Below are 16,782 nucleotides of genomic sequence, written 5' to 3' on the forward strand. Positions count from 1 at the left end.
TTCAAGAATCACATTTCAGAACATGTTTGTACAGATCTAAACTACAGGGGTGGCCATTTTATGCAGAATAAGACATAATAATTTAGTCATTTGATGAGGAAATGGTTGTACTTGAAAAATTGCAGCCTTTGGGATTTTCTAATTGCGTCCATTCATTTTCTGAGTTTGTTTGTGATTACTCTTGCAGCCCTGGTCCAACCCTGTGAGGCGCTGGAGCCACTCTAATTGTCACTTTCACATTTTTCTCTTTGCAAACTCACATTTATCAATCCTAAGCATTTCCTCCTACATTTTCCCATTGCTGAACTTCCTGTCTGAACGCCCTGCTTTTGATGTGTCTTTATTTACTGCAGCCCGGCTAAAATGAGAGTCCACTTTGAGAATAGCCTGCGTCTGCGCGGTCTGCTTGGGTCCTGCCCGTTGTCAGCTCCATTGTCGTGTTGTCCATGGAGCTCTGTGAGACACTCGTTTAATGCGACGCCTCTGACTGTGTAATTGTAGGCTGCTCCTCTCACACTCTTTATGGGAGATGGATGTGGAGGGACGCAAACACCAACGACTATTTCAAAACACAGCACCAAGAATGTGTGCAATGTCAGTGGAGTTTCTGTCTGCGGCTTCACCTTCAGTCATCACACTATATAGACATGCTGCTATAGAGGTTGATTGTTTTCTTCAGATGCAACTCCAAATGATACTTCACGTCAATTCACTACATCATCTGATGTTTGTGAATTGCTTTTAATGGTCTCAAATTAAATGTTAAAGATGGGACAAGATCTGTACCACGCAAATTCTCAAGATACAAATGCTAAACTTGGATGAGAAACAACTGTATTTTTGGCAATAATAATTCACTTTTATGTCGTTTTTTTTTAATCTATGTTGCAATGTTCTTCATCAAAAACAAACCTGGAGTTGTGTTTTGTTTCATTTACACATGTTTAAAACACAAATCCTAGGTAGAACAAATAGGAATAGAACATTTTGAGGTTTGGAGATGTAGACAGACCAATAATAAAGAGTTACTCAAACATGTGTGAATGAAAAAAAACACAACTCCAGGTCTGTTTTTGCAGAGGTAACAACATTATAACATACATCATTATACAAAGTAAAATGGGCCCTTTAAGTAAAAGTTAATTATTAATGATGAGATAACAACTTTCTGACATGGCTTAAAGCTCACAAGAGTCAATTTTGCGTAGTACAAGACCTTTTAAGATGATTCATAGATAAATAAATAAAAATAACTAATGATATATGTTCAAGTATGAATAGAATTATCAACATTTTAAAATTATGTGAAATGAATGTCTCGTTCTTGTGGATTCAGTCTTGTATCTTATCTTATTCAGTCATATTCTATTACTATATTAGCCAAAATGACACACATCTGGCTGTTGCTTATATAACACCCTTTCTTTCAACGACATGCCTTCATATTGCGTGCAAAATAAATACGTTTGATGAAGCATTTACCAAAAATTGTCTTTCATTTACGCTAGCCTCCATTCACTCCTGTATAAAATCCTCCTTTAGATTTGGTTCACCAGTGCTGGGATTTCCTAAGCATGATTTATTTACACTGTGCTAAGCCGTTTCACATCTCAACATCTTTTAGCTGCTCCATCTTCTCTCACCCCCTCCCTCCATCTCTCCTCTTTGACACATACGATGATGCTTTGCCAAAATGGAAACTACTGCAACCTGATTCTGGACGGCACTCAGTATAAAAGCTGGCATCCATTTCCTCCTGCTCTTCTTGCCACCGTCTTGTTGTTGTAGTTCAAACCTGAAGGATTGTCAGTGTTAAACATCAGCTCGACAGCTTGACTGGGCTGAGAAGTGCTCTTGAGTAACGCTGGGTCCTGTACCTCGTTTTATACCACTCCGAGTCTGTCCTGTGTCTGTCTGAATGTATTTGGGTGAATGCTTTTATAGTGCGGTTGTTAAATATTCTGCTTTCAACTAGTATTAATCCAATGTTTGTCTACGTGGTAAAAGCCTGAAAGAGTTGAATTTCAAGGTGAACGCTGGGTCATATTTCAGATTATTGGTAATATTACGACGGTTGTTTTGATGATTAAGCAAAAGTAGCTGATCAAACGTAAAAAAGGGAAAAAAGGAAAGAGCCTCATGTCAAATAAATGATACGTCTGCACAAGTGTGGATATATTAACAGTGTTTTGACATTTGTTTGGTGCTTGAACTTTAACAAAAACATTTATTGACAGAATATTGGCTGGATATCATTATTATTAGGATGCTAAGGTATTCACCCACTGCTATTAGTTGAAATTTAGCAGTATCTTACATTTTCTTATACAATGAAAAGCAAGAAGTGAAGTTGTCCTGGTTTACTTTTGACTCCTCGTTTGACCCCATGCTGCGGTTTGGGTTTCATATTTAATACAGTTTTATATATATATATATATATATATATATATATATATATATATATATATATATATATATATATATTTATTTTCTAAATTTGTTTATTTGGCTTATACAGAAATTGTACAATGTACAAATAGTGAGAAAGTAAAAAGATATTCTGCACAATCTCCTTTTATAACACAATGATACACACGCAAAAACACCACACTAACATTCTCCATCCAAATGACAAAAAAAAAAAAAAAAATGCAGTTACCCGTCCAGACCATGCATATACATACATACATACAACCATAGATACACGTACATATGCATATACGTAAATATACATACTGAAGTGAGAACCCATTAACCTAGATGACATAGGCGATGAGCAATTATATAAATAGCTAGATAAATTTGAGGAAAGAAAGAAAGGACCTCCAGAAAAAAAGGGTAAATCAGGAATAGAAGGGAAGTTAATTTGTTGTACTATTTGGAACAGTGGATGCCATATTTGTGCAAACCTATCAGAGGAGCCGTGAAGTGTCAATCTTATCTTCTCAAGTTTAAGAAAATAGAGTATATCCCTGAGCCACTGTATAAATGATGGAGGCTGTGGGGACTGCCATTTCAATAAAATTACCCTCCTTGCAAGAAGGGTCATATAAGCAAGATAGTTCCTCTGGGAGTTGGAAAGAGAAGGTGGCCCTACAAAAATCCCAAATAAGGCACTCAAAGGATTTGGGTGAATTTTCTTGTCAATAACACTTGAGATTATTGAAAAAGTTTCGGTCCAATAACCATAGAGTCGTGGACATAGCCAAAATGTATGAATAAGGTTTCCCGTTGATTGTTGGCACCGGTCATATGTTGGGGAAATATTGGGGTATATTTTGGATAAGCGTGATTTTGTATAATAAACTCGGTAAACAAGTTTGCACTGTATAAGACTGTGCCTAGCACATATGGAAGACTTATGTACACGTGTTAAAATTCGTGACCACGTCTCATCAGACAGAGTCTCACCAAGATCTCCCTCCCAAAAGGCCTTCACTGAGTCAAGAGAATTTTAGCGAATAACCGATATCTGATTATAGACTAACGAAATAGACCCTTTCAAGGGAGAAGTGGGTAAAAGCAAAGAATCAATAGCAGAATCTTCGGGTAAGTTGGGAAATGAAGGGAAATTGCTATTAACAAAACTGCGAACCTGCAGGTATCTGAAAAACTGTTGTTTTGGGAGAGAGAATTTTAGAGATAGCTGCTGAAAAGACGCAAATACCTTATCAACAAACAAATCCTTAAAAATCCGTATTCCAAGACTTGACCAATTCAAAAAGGATTTATCAACAAGAGAAGGAGGGAAAAAATGATTAGCTGCTAAAGGGGCATTGTGTGAATAAATTTGCAAACCAAAGTAACGTCTGAATTGAATCCAAATCTTAAGAGATATTTTAACAATATGATTCCTTGAGTACTTTTTAGTAGGGGATTGTGTGGGTGAATATAACAATGCAGCAAGGGACACTGGTTTTACAGAGTTCTTTTCCATAACTAACCAATCCAATAAGGGCTGTTTCAGATTGAAGCCAATATTTAAAAAGTCTTATATTGGAGGCCCAATAATAATACCTAAAATTTGGTAAGGCCATCCCACCCGATATTTTAGGCCTTTGTAGATACTGCTTAGATATTCGAGAAACTTTCTTATCCCAAAGAAATTCGGCCACACAGTATCATATTATTAAACCAGCACCAGGAATGAGATTAATCTTAATTACTTATTATTCAAGTGTCTTGTCTGCCATCTTGTTTTGGTGTTCTCTGACAGGTCAGCGTGGGCATAAGCAGAGATGGTTATCAGAGCAAATCCCTCACTCCCCCACTGTTCACAAGCTTTACAAAGGGACCGGCTGTGTTTGTGTGAGGTGTGTTTTAAATAACGGCTCACCGTGTCCAGCGCTGTGGTTCAGGGGAAACCTGCTAAACCTGTAGTTTCAACCTCAACCAACATATTCTGAAATTAATCTGATTCTTTTATTGGTTTAACAGTTTAATTTTAGTTGTCTTGTGATTGTTGAACTCTTGAATGTGCAGTGTAAACGGAATCCTGATTGCAACTACATTCTTGATTTATGTTTTCAAACGTAAATCACAAATCTAGTTGCAATCAAAAAGCTCTAGGATGTTTTTTTCCCGTTACAAAATTGTGCAACCTCATTATCCTGTCTAGTAAAGCGCACAGGAGGTCAGCAAGATTAAATGCACTCGATTTGAAATTGCGATGTGAAAGACACAATTAGCAAATCACAAAGGTCGCAGTTTTTGAAGTTACACCATAATTTCCTTCACAAATGACAAAATCTCCTGTTATTCTGCATAAAAACTGCCAACCCTCTGGTTTTGATCAGTACAAACATGTTCTGAAATGTGATTCTTGCATTAGTTTGTCAGTTTGTGTTTCCGTTTTTTTGTCAGTTCTGGACATGTTTAAAATATGATTCCTATTAGTAAATCATAAATTGTGATGCTTATTAAAGAAAAAAACAATTGGATGTTTTTCCCAAATGTTCAGCCCTAGCATCCAGAATAAAACCTAACAGCTTTTTTTTTCTCCTCCTCTACAGCATCTGGAGAGGCCCCAACGTGAACTGCGTTGACAGCACCGGCTACACTCCCCTGCACCACGCAGCTCTCAATGGACACAGGTAAATCACTGCTGTTGCATTCACTTAACTGACCCGCTGTCAACTGTCCCACCGGGAGCATAAAGCTATTGACGATCCATTTATTACGGTGGTTTTTCTCAACCTCGTGTATTGATCTCTGTGCACAGCGAGGTGGTGGAGGCTCTGCTTAGGAACGAGGCCTTGACCAATATCGCCGACAATAAGGGCTGCTACCCGCTGCACCTGGCCGCCTGGAAGGGAGATCAGCAGATAGTACGGATGCTAATACACCAGGGCCCCTCACACCCCAAGCTCAATGAACAGGTTTGGCTGGCTATTTCCATTTTTATTTGAATTCGTTTAGAGGTGTGTTTATAGACGACAAAAGTAAATGTGTTTTAGTAATTTGAATCCACAATGTAAGCTAAAATCCAAAGCTGTATACATATTTCTATTTCAATAATAGTATTTAGTGCTTTTTCAGTATAAATATAACTTTTTACCTATTGATAAACAGCACAGAGTTGGTTACTTCTATGTTTATGATAATACTACAAGTTTAAAGTATAATTTGTTTTAACAATTTTATGTTCAGCTTGTTTTTAGCTCAAGGGAGCAAAAAATAGCCACCACAATCTCATCTATTAATGGGAAACAAAACCACATTTTGTTTACTATCTTTTTTTGAACTGCAATCACAAGCTATGCGACCTGTATGTTCTCTTTGAAATGAAATACATTCACTTTGCATTTTAATTTTTCAGACATAACTAGTGAAATGTGATTATAATGCTTTCCAGTAAAATTGTATAAAATCACGTTTATAAAAAATACAATTATATCAAGTAGTCTCTCAGCATGGCATGTCCGCATTGTGTGATATGTCTAATTTTAACATTTAGCATCAATAATCGGATGTGCTTTTGCATAGACTTGTGCCTGCTCCTTTAACAATTTTAACCACATGTTTGATATTGTTTCCTGTTGCACAGAACAGACTCCCTGTGAGCCTTATAATAATAATAATCCAATTAGAATCCAACAATGGAAGACATCATAAATGTATTCATAAACTCATTTTGTGTCGTTTCTGTGCCGTTTCTCTCTCCTCATGACATGTGTATTAACTTGTTTTTCCTCCATTTTAGTTTGACCCATTTGTGATCACCATTTGTTTATTTGTTGCTTGTTTTCAACCCGAATCATGCGCCTGTGTCTTCCTCAGAGCTGTGTAGAGCAAAAAGAGTTCAAGCGCTGTGGGCCCTTTGACCCCTATATTAACGCCAAGGTGTGTACACAGTGCTATGCAAACAACCGTATGCTTTTCCACCGCTCCTCCTGCTTCTGGCTGCTGTGGCTTTGCTGTGCTTTAGTGCTGCACTTTTGGGGAACTTCTTTATACTTCATAATTCACTTAAACAAGATGATGTGGCGTGTAACTGTAAGTGCATGTCAGCATTTCAGTTATGGGATGAGACGAGGTTTGAACAAATAATTGATTTTTGAAAAAACTTTGCCACCGTGATGCCAAATTATACTGGCACTGTCCTGACAGCATCAGCGTAAAATATTGACGGAGCTCAACCACACCATCAATAATGCTGCCACAGCTTTTATGGTGTTTAAAATCACTATAAAGAGATTTAGTAACCACAGACTGGCACTTTTATAAATGAGATGAATTGTGCATAAAAGGCTGCTCATAGTGTAAAAGAAAAGCCTTTGTATAAAACTGGTGTGACAGTATCTCAGTTGGTGGGTGGGTTGATTCCAGCTCCATGAATACATGTCTTTGGGTATGTCACAATAACACATTTTGAAGCCCGATATATTGCTACCGAGATGTACTGCGATAAACGATAATATTGAAAACACTTTATGCCACTGATACAATAACAATATAGCAGAATAATCCCGGTGAATCATTTTAAAAAATAGACGGTATGACGCCTTTTAGGTCTGAGCTAGAATGTACTAATGTATTATTTGTCAATATATTAGACATAGAAGTAACTTTTTTAACAGTTTACAGCTCAAATTTAATTGTATTATAAAAAAAATACCCAAATCTCCACACTTTTACAAAGAAAATGTGCACATGAGAAATACTGACCCCCAAAATATATTGTTCCAGCTTTCATATATTGAACAATAAGTTGATATAGTATTTATTGTGACAGACCTGTCCTTGGGCAAGACACTTAACCGACATCTCCCCCAGTTTATGTGTTCACTGGTGTATATGTGTGTGAATGGGTTAGTGGTTCTTTGATGTAAAATGCCTTAAGTACCTTGATAAAAGTGCTGTAAACAAATGTGACCTTTTTCCCAAATCTCACATCAACACTTCACATTGCTGGAGGCTTTATGAATATGAAAACTGCCAACTTTACTGAAGTCATAATGTTTTTACATCAGCTTTAATATAGTGTAGTTTTTGAAAACAGATTCTGATTATACTTGCCAAGATAATAGAATATTGACACGCATGCACGTATTAAAGTGTTATTGAACTAAGTGTGCCCATATGTCAGATTAGAGTGTCTCTAAACATGTGGGGGCCATGTACTCTTTTTGGCTCAGAGAAATCATAAAAAACATGAATATGGATGTGACAATATCAAATTTTAGTGTTATAATTATTGTGAGAAGAAACTTCACTATTAAATATTACTATTATTCACAGTTATTGACACTGTGACCAAACAGTGAAATACTTAGCTCACTTTCACTCATATTGTCTAAGATTACCACTCCTTTAATACCTAGGCCTGTAACGAAAACTACTATATCGACTTATCTTTCAATATATGAAAGCTGGAACAGTATTTTTTGGGGGTCAGTATTTATCATGTTTACATTTTCATTGCATTACTGGGAAATTTTCGGTTATTTTTTGGCTACATGTTAAGATCTAAGCTGTAAAAGGTTGAATTAATAGCTTCTGACTCATTACACTTGCAAACTAAGTACTTAAGTCCATGATTTTTTTTAACAATATTGTACATTTAGTATAGTTAAATGCAATATATCGAACTTCAAAATGTTATCGTGGTGTGCCTATTAATACATAACCAGCTTTATTAAATCAGTGTTTCCGAATGAAAAGATTAGATTAGATTTTGACCGGAAAAATCATGATTTCATAAAACTGTATGAACCTAGCTGTATCACACAAACTATTGAATGCTGACGTCTGACCTCAGAGTGCCCATTTGCCAGTGCTGCAGTGTCTCATCTGCATTTCAATTGTCGCGTGAACATTTGGAGCACCATGATTGTGTTTTCTGCACTGAGCTGGAAACCCGTCCTGACTGGCAAATCCTGGCGGCTGCATCCTATTTTTGAACATTGTCACATTACCCCTGCCCTAATCTTCTTACTGTTGTGTGGTTTGGAGCCCTGTTTTTTTTTCTTTAAAGTCTCTCTCCCTCCATATATCCCGACGTGAATCCTGCCGGGAGCATTTCATACACTGCAGCTGGATTATGTCTTGCTCCCTTCAGGATTATTCGGGATGTCTTGGTGTAAATATGACCCCTAAGTAACGTTTTTTTGGAGCCACCTGGTTCTTAGTGGTTAATATTTAATGTGATGTTATGAATAAATCAGAGATGTGGTGAAGCTGTGTGGCTGCCCTGCTTGAGTTGTGGTCAAAAAGAGTGTAATGAGAGGATTTTTCTTGTTGCTTTGTTTGAATGGAAGTGGAATGTGCATGCTAAAATGAGATTACAGCCATTGCAAACAATTCAGTCCAAAGGTTGCAGTTGTGTTGTAGTAGAGACAATAAAATGACAGTATTAGCCTTGTTTTTCAAAATAGTAGAGCTTGACCAATACGTGTTTTTTCATGGCCAAAGCCGATACCAATTGTTTAGAATATAGAGCAACCAATGCCCAATAAACTCTGCCCATATTTTTAGACCAATACGATGGGCTGATTTAAATTTTTTTCTGAAATAATGTAATTCAGATTTACTACAAACTCACCCCAAGCCCCTTTGTTCCCCACAAACCTTAAAGAGAGCTGCATTGTCATGTTTTGTACAACTATCTCTTCGTATTAAAGTGTTAATAGGCAGCAGATTGACCAAATAAAAATATTGGCCTATGCTGGAGATGTATGTCCGATAGCCGATGCACTACGAAGTCCAAATATGAGCTCTCTCTTAAAAAAATAGATCTGTTGTTCAGCTTACGTGTGCATTTTTTTTCATAAAGAGAAGCTTTCTGGTAAGATCCTGTACTGTACATTTTAGATAAGAGTGTGTTTTTAATGATAACCAGTTCTTGGGTTTCTGCTTCCTATTGGTGACATGTGGGGACTTGTCATTCAAAAGATAATATTTTTGGTTTAAATTGTAATGGCAGTGGCCCTAATTTTCCTTCATTCTGAAAAACTATTTTAGGATACGACATATGTGTACATCATATTAAAAAAATGCCCAAATGTGTATATATTATTGCAATTTTTCTATAGTATCGTTATGTTATTGTGTTTTTTTCCACTTATTCATTCATTTCATTTATTGCCTATTACTTACCTATTTTCAGATCACGCTAATGTGCGTCGTATACCGTATTCTGAGTTCAGAGGAGTTCTTGTGACCCATATGTCCGGACACTGCGGCAGTTTGTCCATTCAAAAAATGCTGCAGTACTTTACCACAGTAACATGTTTTATGGAGGTAAACTGGCACCTCTTTCTGTATAATTTTTCAGGACTAAAATGTTTCCTGTTTGACAGCAGAGGAATAAGTCAGTGCTTTTGGACGTGGTCACCTCATTATCAGCTGATGTCTTTCCTTTCACAATATGGCAGAGTGCTTATTTATGTCAGATGCCTTACCTGCCAAGAAACTCCTGTCACTGAATTTGAAATGCCCTCCAGGGGACCTCTTGTTACGTGACATCAGAATTGTCATGGCTTCTTCCCTTTTTGTCCATTTGTATCGTTAGTGTAGGAGAGTGGATGAATATATTTAAATCAGGTCTTTTACTTTGCTCCCAAAAAGTGTCCCAGTTAATTAAATGAAAACCGTGAGGTAGTTGTAATCTTTGCTGTAAAAGGAGAAAAAAGTCTGCCTGTATAGAGAATTATAGTGCGTGGCAGGAAGCCAGTCAGACATTCATCTTATTACTGGGCTGCAAAGTCTGTTCTCCCAAGAATGTATGACACTGAGCAACTATGAGGCTAGTGCTAGAACGGCTTTTGTACCAATCTGCTTCAAATATGTTTCAATGTGTGGTGTGAAGGATTGAATTTCTCCAGCAAATCTCCTGTCTCCTTGCTCTTTTGGCTTTTTATGTCAGATGTGCTTTCTTTTTCATGTGACACAAATGAATGTCTTAAAATTTAAACAGGCTTTCACATTTGATCCATCCTTCAGTGCCACAGGGGATTTAAAAGTGTAATTGCACTTGTGTCAAAAGTGCACTGGTTATAGGCACCTCACCTGCATTCCCTAAGTGGTCATACTGTAACATCTCCATGGAGACGAGCAGTTGCAAGTCTGATCTGTGGAGAAGCAAGCCCTTTCACACTAAGGCTGTAACATTTCAGTAAAAACAACAAACTAATAAAATCATGGACATTTTTATTGCACTAAAAATGATGCAAAAAGCTTAAATTGTCGATATAATCATAGTTGCCAATCACCACATTCACGCTTCACTAGCTCTGTATGCATCTCAATGGTGAGGAAGCCTTCTCTGTGAGTGCATGTATCCGATTGAGCCCGACAGTGGGGTCTGTGTGCAGTGAGCGCGGCTAGCCCTTTGGCACAGGCGCCGTAACAGCTGCCCGGCCACCCCTATACCCTCCTCCACCATGGCACCACCACCAGCTCTGCTCCAGCTGCTACGGGGGCACACACGGCCACATAAGCCCGGGCTCGTCCCCTCCACTGCCAGCCTGCCACTCACGTGACACGCGCTCCTAGTCACAACGTGTTACCATCTCTCCAGCCCCACAGGAAAAGCAGCATCCCCATTTCCTCCATTTCTGTGTTGAATCTGAGCATCTTGACTGTTTGGCATGGAGAATCGCTGTGTTTCAGATGACATGGGTCTAGTCATGAATACAAATCATCAGGGTAAACATTAGTGAATTTACTTACTATATTACGTCATGTTAAAGTACAATTTAATCAATATGAAACTCTTGCTCTTGCCTCCCACCTGACAGTATGACATCATCACATTTTATAATCTGAAAACCATCAATAGAAAAGACGGGAAAATGTGGTTTGTCATTTAAATGCATGTAAAAGATTGAGATTATAATCTGAAGCAGGGCATTTTGCATGGCTGAGTACATGTCACAAATTATGTTAAACAATGTGAATCTATTTAGGGCTGTTCTGTCACAAATGGTAATGATCTGAATATCTTTTGTACAGAGTTATAGAAAGATGTTTTGAAGAAAATAAAGTACACATTTTTCACTAGATTCTTGCAGGGTTTAAATTGTTCTAAATTTGGTATAGATTATGTAACTGACTTGTTGACTCTCTTGTTACCGAAGTTTAATGGGGCTTAACATTTTGGAAAAATAAAACCTAAACACAACTATTGTATTGTGTCTTAAGATTATTGCAGTTGTAGTTTGTTAATTAAATTAGATGCATGTAAATATTGATTATCTTGAAGCAAAGCAATGCCATTTGTCAGCTGTGCCACCACTCAAATTGAAAGTTAAAATTCTTATCAGACCCTTTGGCGGAAAGGCAGCAAGAAGAACTAAAATTGCATTATGTATTTGTCGGCTATTACGTAATGTCTCTTGTGTGTATCTACTCTCCCACACATGCTGATTGATATTAACAAGATTATATGTAGTTTACTGAGTCACGTTGAACATTGTGAGCTTCCTGAGATGTCATTAATTGAACAGAGTTCAGCAGCAGTGAACCAAACAAAGCCACAGATCACAACAGCTCAGTGGGCCCTGGATCAGATGTATCCATGCAGTATGATGCGGTATTTTGATATGTACGTGGGCGGAGTGTCATGTAAAGGTTAAGGGAAGAGGATATGCCATTTTTATGTAGTGAAGGATCACTGTCTGAGCTCAGAGGAAGATGTGCATTCTGAAGTTGGTGAATCATGCTGATGTCATCCCTGTGTATTTATGTCTTAAGTCATCCACGTGAGCGCTTTACGAGACATTCTAGATGTGGCCATTTTAGCTGAATCTCTTCATTTCTGTTCAAGTTATCTTTCTTTTGCTTTTCTTTTAACAGAGGCAAACCTGTATAAATACATTTCAAAATGGGACTACTACAAGACAATCATTTGCAGACAAGAAAAACAAGATTCAACATACAATATACAATACATACCTCCATTTAAAGAGCTGTTGTATTCTTCAACTTTAAATATTCTTCAACTTTTAATTCCAGGATTTCATGTTTTGTCAGTTTCTGATTCAGCAAAAAAAACAAGTTTTTCTGAGGCTCTCGTCCCACCTCTGTTCAGGCTCAGACCTGCTTTGCTACAACAGCTGATACTACAATATTATTGCTTCAGCTATGTACAGAGAGTACAGTTTAACATTCTTGTGCAATCTTCAAGAAATTCCCCTTAAGAGTAGGACTATATCATCACAAAATGAGACAAACTACAGATTTATTTAGACTATATTAGTTTCGTTCAGTGTTAACTATAGTTTGTGTTTGCTGGCATATGTTGGTTTGTTTGTTTATTATTATTATTATTATTATTATTATTATTATTATTATTATTATTATTATTATTATTGCTATTATGTTGCTTTTATTATTTATTTGTTATGATTTTTTTAAAATAAATTTTTATAAATTTATTTTTTCAGGTTAAACATTTAGAGAAACATTTAGCAGATTAATCATTTGAACTATCTTTTTTCATGTAAAATGCCTCAATGCTTTGAGTTAATAAGTTGGAGTTAAATTGACTGGAAAGTAGAAATGCAGTAACTAATAATTTGGGTTTACCAGTTTAATCAATAAGTATGGACGTTACAGCTGGGAGCATTAAATGTGGTGAAGATCTGAGAGAGACATTCACTAAATAGTCTGAAATGTGAATCAATTATCACCCAAGCTAAAACTGCTCAGAAACTAAAACTAAACTTTTTTTCATTGTGGATAATCTGATATATATAGACCCAATATTGTCATTTCTGTCATGTAGTAAATATTCAAAGCATGACACACTTTGACCTTTCCCATGATGCTTTGTGTCCCGTGGCACAGCTGGCAGCTCCTCACATACTGTAGTTATCAGTACACAAGCACGTCCATGTTTGCTCTTGTCTATCAGTCCTTTTGTCTGCCTAAATAGTTTTTACATTTAAATATAGATTCACAAACTTGTCATTTTCCACTGCACTTATGGCAGAGCTGAGGTTGTGATTGCATGTTGAGGCTGCTGACATTTCAAAATCCTCTTAAACAACCAAATGACTGTGAGCTAAATGTGTGGCTTGTTCTTCCAGTGTGTTCTGTCATCACTTTTCTTCATGTTGTCATTGGAAACATGTTTCAGAGTCATGAGAAAATCCATAGTTACCATATACGTTGTACTTTTTGCCCCCTACTGGCTACAAGAGGTACATTGTTAAATACTTTTCTGGTGGAAGGACTGTAATCTGCATCTTTATTGATGCATTTTTTTCTTTTTTTTTTTTAAATTTTTGTACAAGTAGCAATGTCAACACCTCTTTATTTAAATGCAGAGTCACCATAAATGTGACTGGATGGTGATCTTGCTTTATTTGAACCCATTTTGTAAACTCATCACTTTGTGCAAGAATAAAACTGTTTCCATGAAATCATCAGAATATTCATTTTTTACTCACGGTAGTTGGTGCTTAATCTTAAGAGAATGTGTTTTTACTCAGATTGCAAAAGCCCTAACCTTCCCCTTAATGCAACATCACTCCCCATGATTAACAGGTGGCTGTATTACTGTCATGTAATGATCTCTCACTTTTCCTGCTGTGGTTTTACTCTATTGACTAATCACTAACTGCCTGCTTCATTTCATTGCAGCTTTGTGGCATACTAACTTTTACTCTTGATTCATTCACCTCCACTAAAGTCTCATCGGTGATTTTTACAGGTTTTTTCTTAAAATACACTGGTGTAATAACTGTATTTATTTAAAAGTTATTCCAAAGAGAGTTGGGACCATGGCTAGCTTCTGAATTTTGCAATAAGTTAATACATTTTCCTGTTACATATGATACTGCTGTTTTTATCTTACGTTTACTTGTCAAGAAACTGCAATTTTATTTTTTATTCTGTTTTTATTGTCCTTTATTGAATAGTCCCACTGAGATTAGGAAACAAAAAAAATACTGATCAAATCTTTTCCATGGAATCAAAATTGGGTTGAAGTTTTCATATCGTGACAAGACTAGTCCCAACGTATCTGGAATAGCTTTGATGTAACCACATTGCCTCCATCTGACTAATACTGTAATGTTAATAATGTTTTACTTTTTTCTTTTTGCCTGTTGTCCCACATGACAGAACAATGACAACGAGACCCCTCTACACTGCGCTGCCCAGTACGGACACACGCAGGTGGTCCGGCTGCTTTTAGAGGAGCTGACCGACCCCACCATGAGGAACAATAAGTTTGAGACCCCCCTGGACCTGGCGGCACTGTACGGCCGTTTGGAGGTGGTCCGTCTGCTGCTCAGTGCCCACCCCAACCTGCTCAGCTGTAACACCAAAAAGCACACACCTCTGCACCTGGCCTCACGCAACGGACACCTGCCCGTGGTGGAGGTGCTGCTGGACGCCGGCATGGACATCAACTATGAGGTGAGATGCATTGATTTATTTGCTTGGATTAAACTATGTCTCAGTCAGCAGAAACATTCAGCTGTCTGATTGCAGTATTACAGTATTTTTATGCACATGTAAGTCATATGTGGGTGATGGTCTCTTTTTTCCTCACTTTTATTTAAGTAACTTTTAAATACAATTCTTCTTCCCTGAATAATTGCCATACACCATCCTTTAACAAAGTATGGCTTTCTAAATTGGTCTGATCTTCCGAAATGTGTGGGTTTAAGTTTAATATACAAAACAATATGTGATTTGGCCCCTGCTCTGCTGGTAGGTATCATCAGCCAAATAAGTAAGACACTGTCACTGGAGGCTTTGTGAGAGGTGACTGTGTGAAAGAGCACCTTTAGGTCTGTGAGAGGAGCCAGAAAGTGGAACTCAATACCAGAGGACATTAAACAACAAACCACGTATAGGGCCTTCACCAAACACCTGAGAGAATGGCTGTTAAACACATACCCCTCCCAACACTGAAGACGAGAGCCTAGGGACTAGAACTTTATGTATTTAAATACGTAGTTTGTTTTGTCGTATACTTTGTGCTGTGTAGTTTGTCTCATGATTTTTTATTGCTCATCTAAAATAAGAGCCAGGGAACTACAGATGAAAAACTTGGCTAATTTTGGCTTTTTTACTTATGTTTATTATGTATATTATGAAATTGCATTGTCCCCTTTCAAATAAACAAATCTAATAACAACTTTAATGCCCTATTTTTCAGTGTAACCATGCTTGAATAAAAGTTTTTATTATTATATTTATTATTTATTTTAATTTTTATGTATTTTGCTATTTAAATTGGTTTCAGGATTCATTGCATTTTAAACATTTTCAACAGCATTAACATTTTGAGGTAACACATTTTAAACATTTTCAACAGCATTAACATGCTCAACAGCATTAACATTTTGAGGTAACACATTTTAAAGACATTAAAGTAATACATGTGCATTTATTTACATTTGCATGTTTTTTGAGCTCTTTAAGACTAACAGGTTTTACATAATGAAAACGGATATGAATATATTTTTGGATAATTAAGCATTGCCTAAATTATTTGTTCCCTTTTATTGTTTGTGATGTTTCATTTTCAGTTTCTTATTCAACACTTGTCTAAATAATCTTTGGCAACTTGATCTGATCTTGCAGCACTTCCTCTCACAACTTCCTACTAAATTACAGCAAAGAGCTCAGAATGTGTTAAGTAGGCCTGTCATGATAACAGATTTTTTAAGTTCGATATATTAGTAAATATAGACGACAAACAATTGAAACTTAGGTTGTTATGACTCTGCATCTTTAGGTTGATGTAAAAGAACATTCACTCCGAGAGCGGTGCTTGGGCCTGTCTGAACCCGACAGTGGCATTGTGGAGCGCAGTAAACGGCCAGTCCGAGAGCGCTTCAAACAGGAGGTCTCAGAGTGGCTCCAGTTGCACTCTGGAGCGGAATGAGTGCTGTGTGAATGTGACCTACAGTCTGCTTTGACAGTACAAGAATTGAGCTCTGGGATCATGTGTATTTGTATGAATGAGCGCTTGAGCTACTGTTTGACACGTTCATCTGATGAGGCAATTTACATCAACTTAATATCAGTGACAGTCTCCTCCTGCCTCTGTCTGCGCAGGTGAGCCTGGGTTTGTCTGCGCAGGTGAGCCAGGGTCTGTGTGCGTCATTCCAAAAGCTTGTCTAAATTGGTTTTCACACACGTTAGTGTGTTCTGTGGACCAACCCTGTGCATACTAGATTTACTTCTATTTATTTTACTTTTGGGTCAGTCTTGTTCACATACACCGCACATCATTCAGTCCAAGCACCGTGAGCCACGTGAGAGTCCATCAGCTGATCAAAGAACTCATTTCTATGACAACGTGTAAGTGGACAGAGC

At 37.2% G+C, this 16,782-nt stretch overlaps 1 protein-coding gene across 8 annotated transcripts in view; it reads left to right on the forward strand.

Annotated features, from left to right (window-relative positions):
- LOC117373255 (ankyrin repeat and SAM domain-containing protein 1A) overlaps nt 1-16,782 on the forward strand; it is a 63,290-nt gene that overhangs the window by 7,827 nt on the left and 38,681 nt on the right. For 7 of the 8 annotated variants that reach the window (XM_055223323.1, XM_055223325.1, XM_055223324.1 and 4 more), the window contains exons 2-5: nt 5,013-5,093; nt 5,222-5,378; nt 6,280-6,342; nt 14,572-14,868. In XM_055223323.1, coding sequence (XP_055079298.1) covers nt 5,013-5,093; nt 5,222-5,378; nt 6,280-6,342; nt 14,572-14,868 — 598 coding nt within the window. The remainder of the gene's footprint in view (nt 1-5,012; nt 5,094-5,221; nt 5,379-6,279; nt 6,343-14,571; nt 14,869-16,782) is intronic. The other variant, XM_055223321.1, reaches the window with a different exon arrangement.

This window comes from Periophthalmus magnuspinnatus, chromosome 7 (genome assembly GCF_009829125.3).
Source record: "Periophthalmus magnuspinnatus isolate fPerMag1 chromosome 7, fPerMag1.2.pri, whole genome shotgun sequence".
NCBI classification, from domain to species: Eukaryota; Metazoa; Chordata; class Actinopteri; order Gobiiformes; family Gobiidae; genus Periophthalmus; species Periophthalmus magnuspinnatus.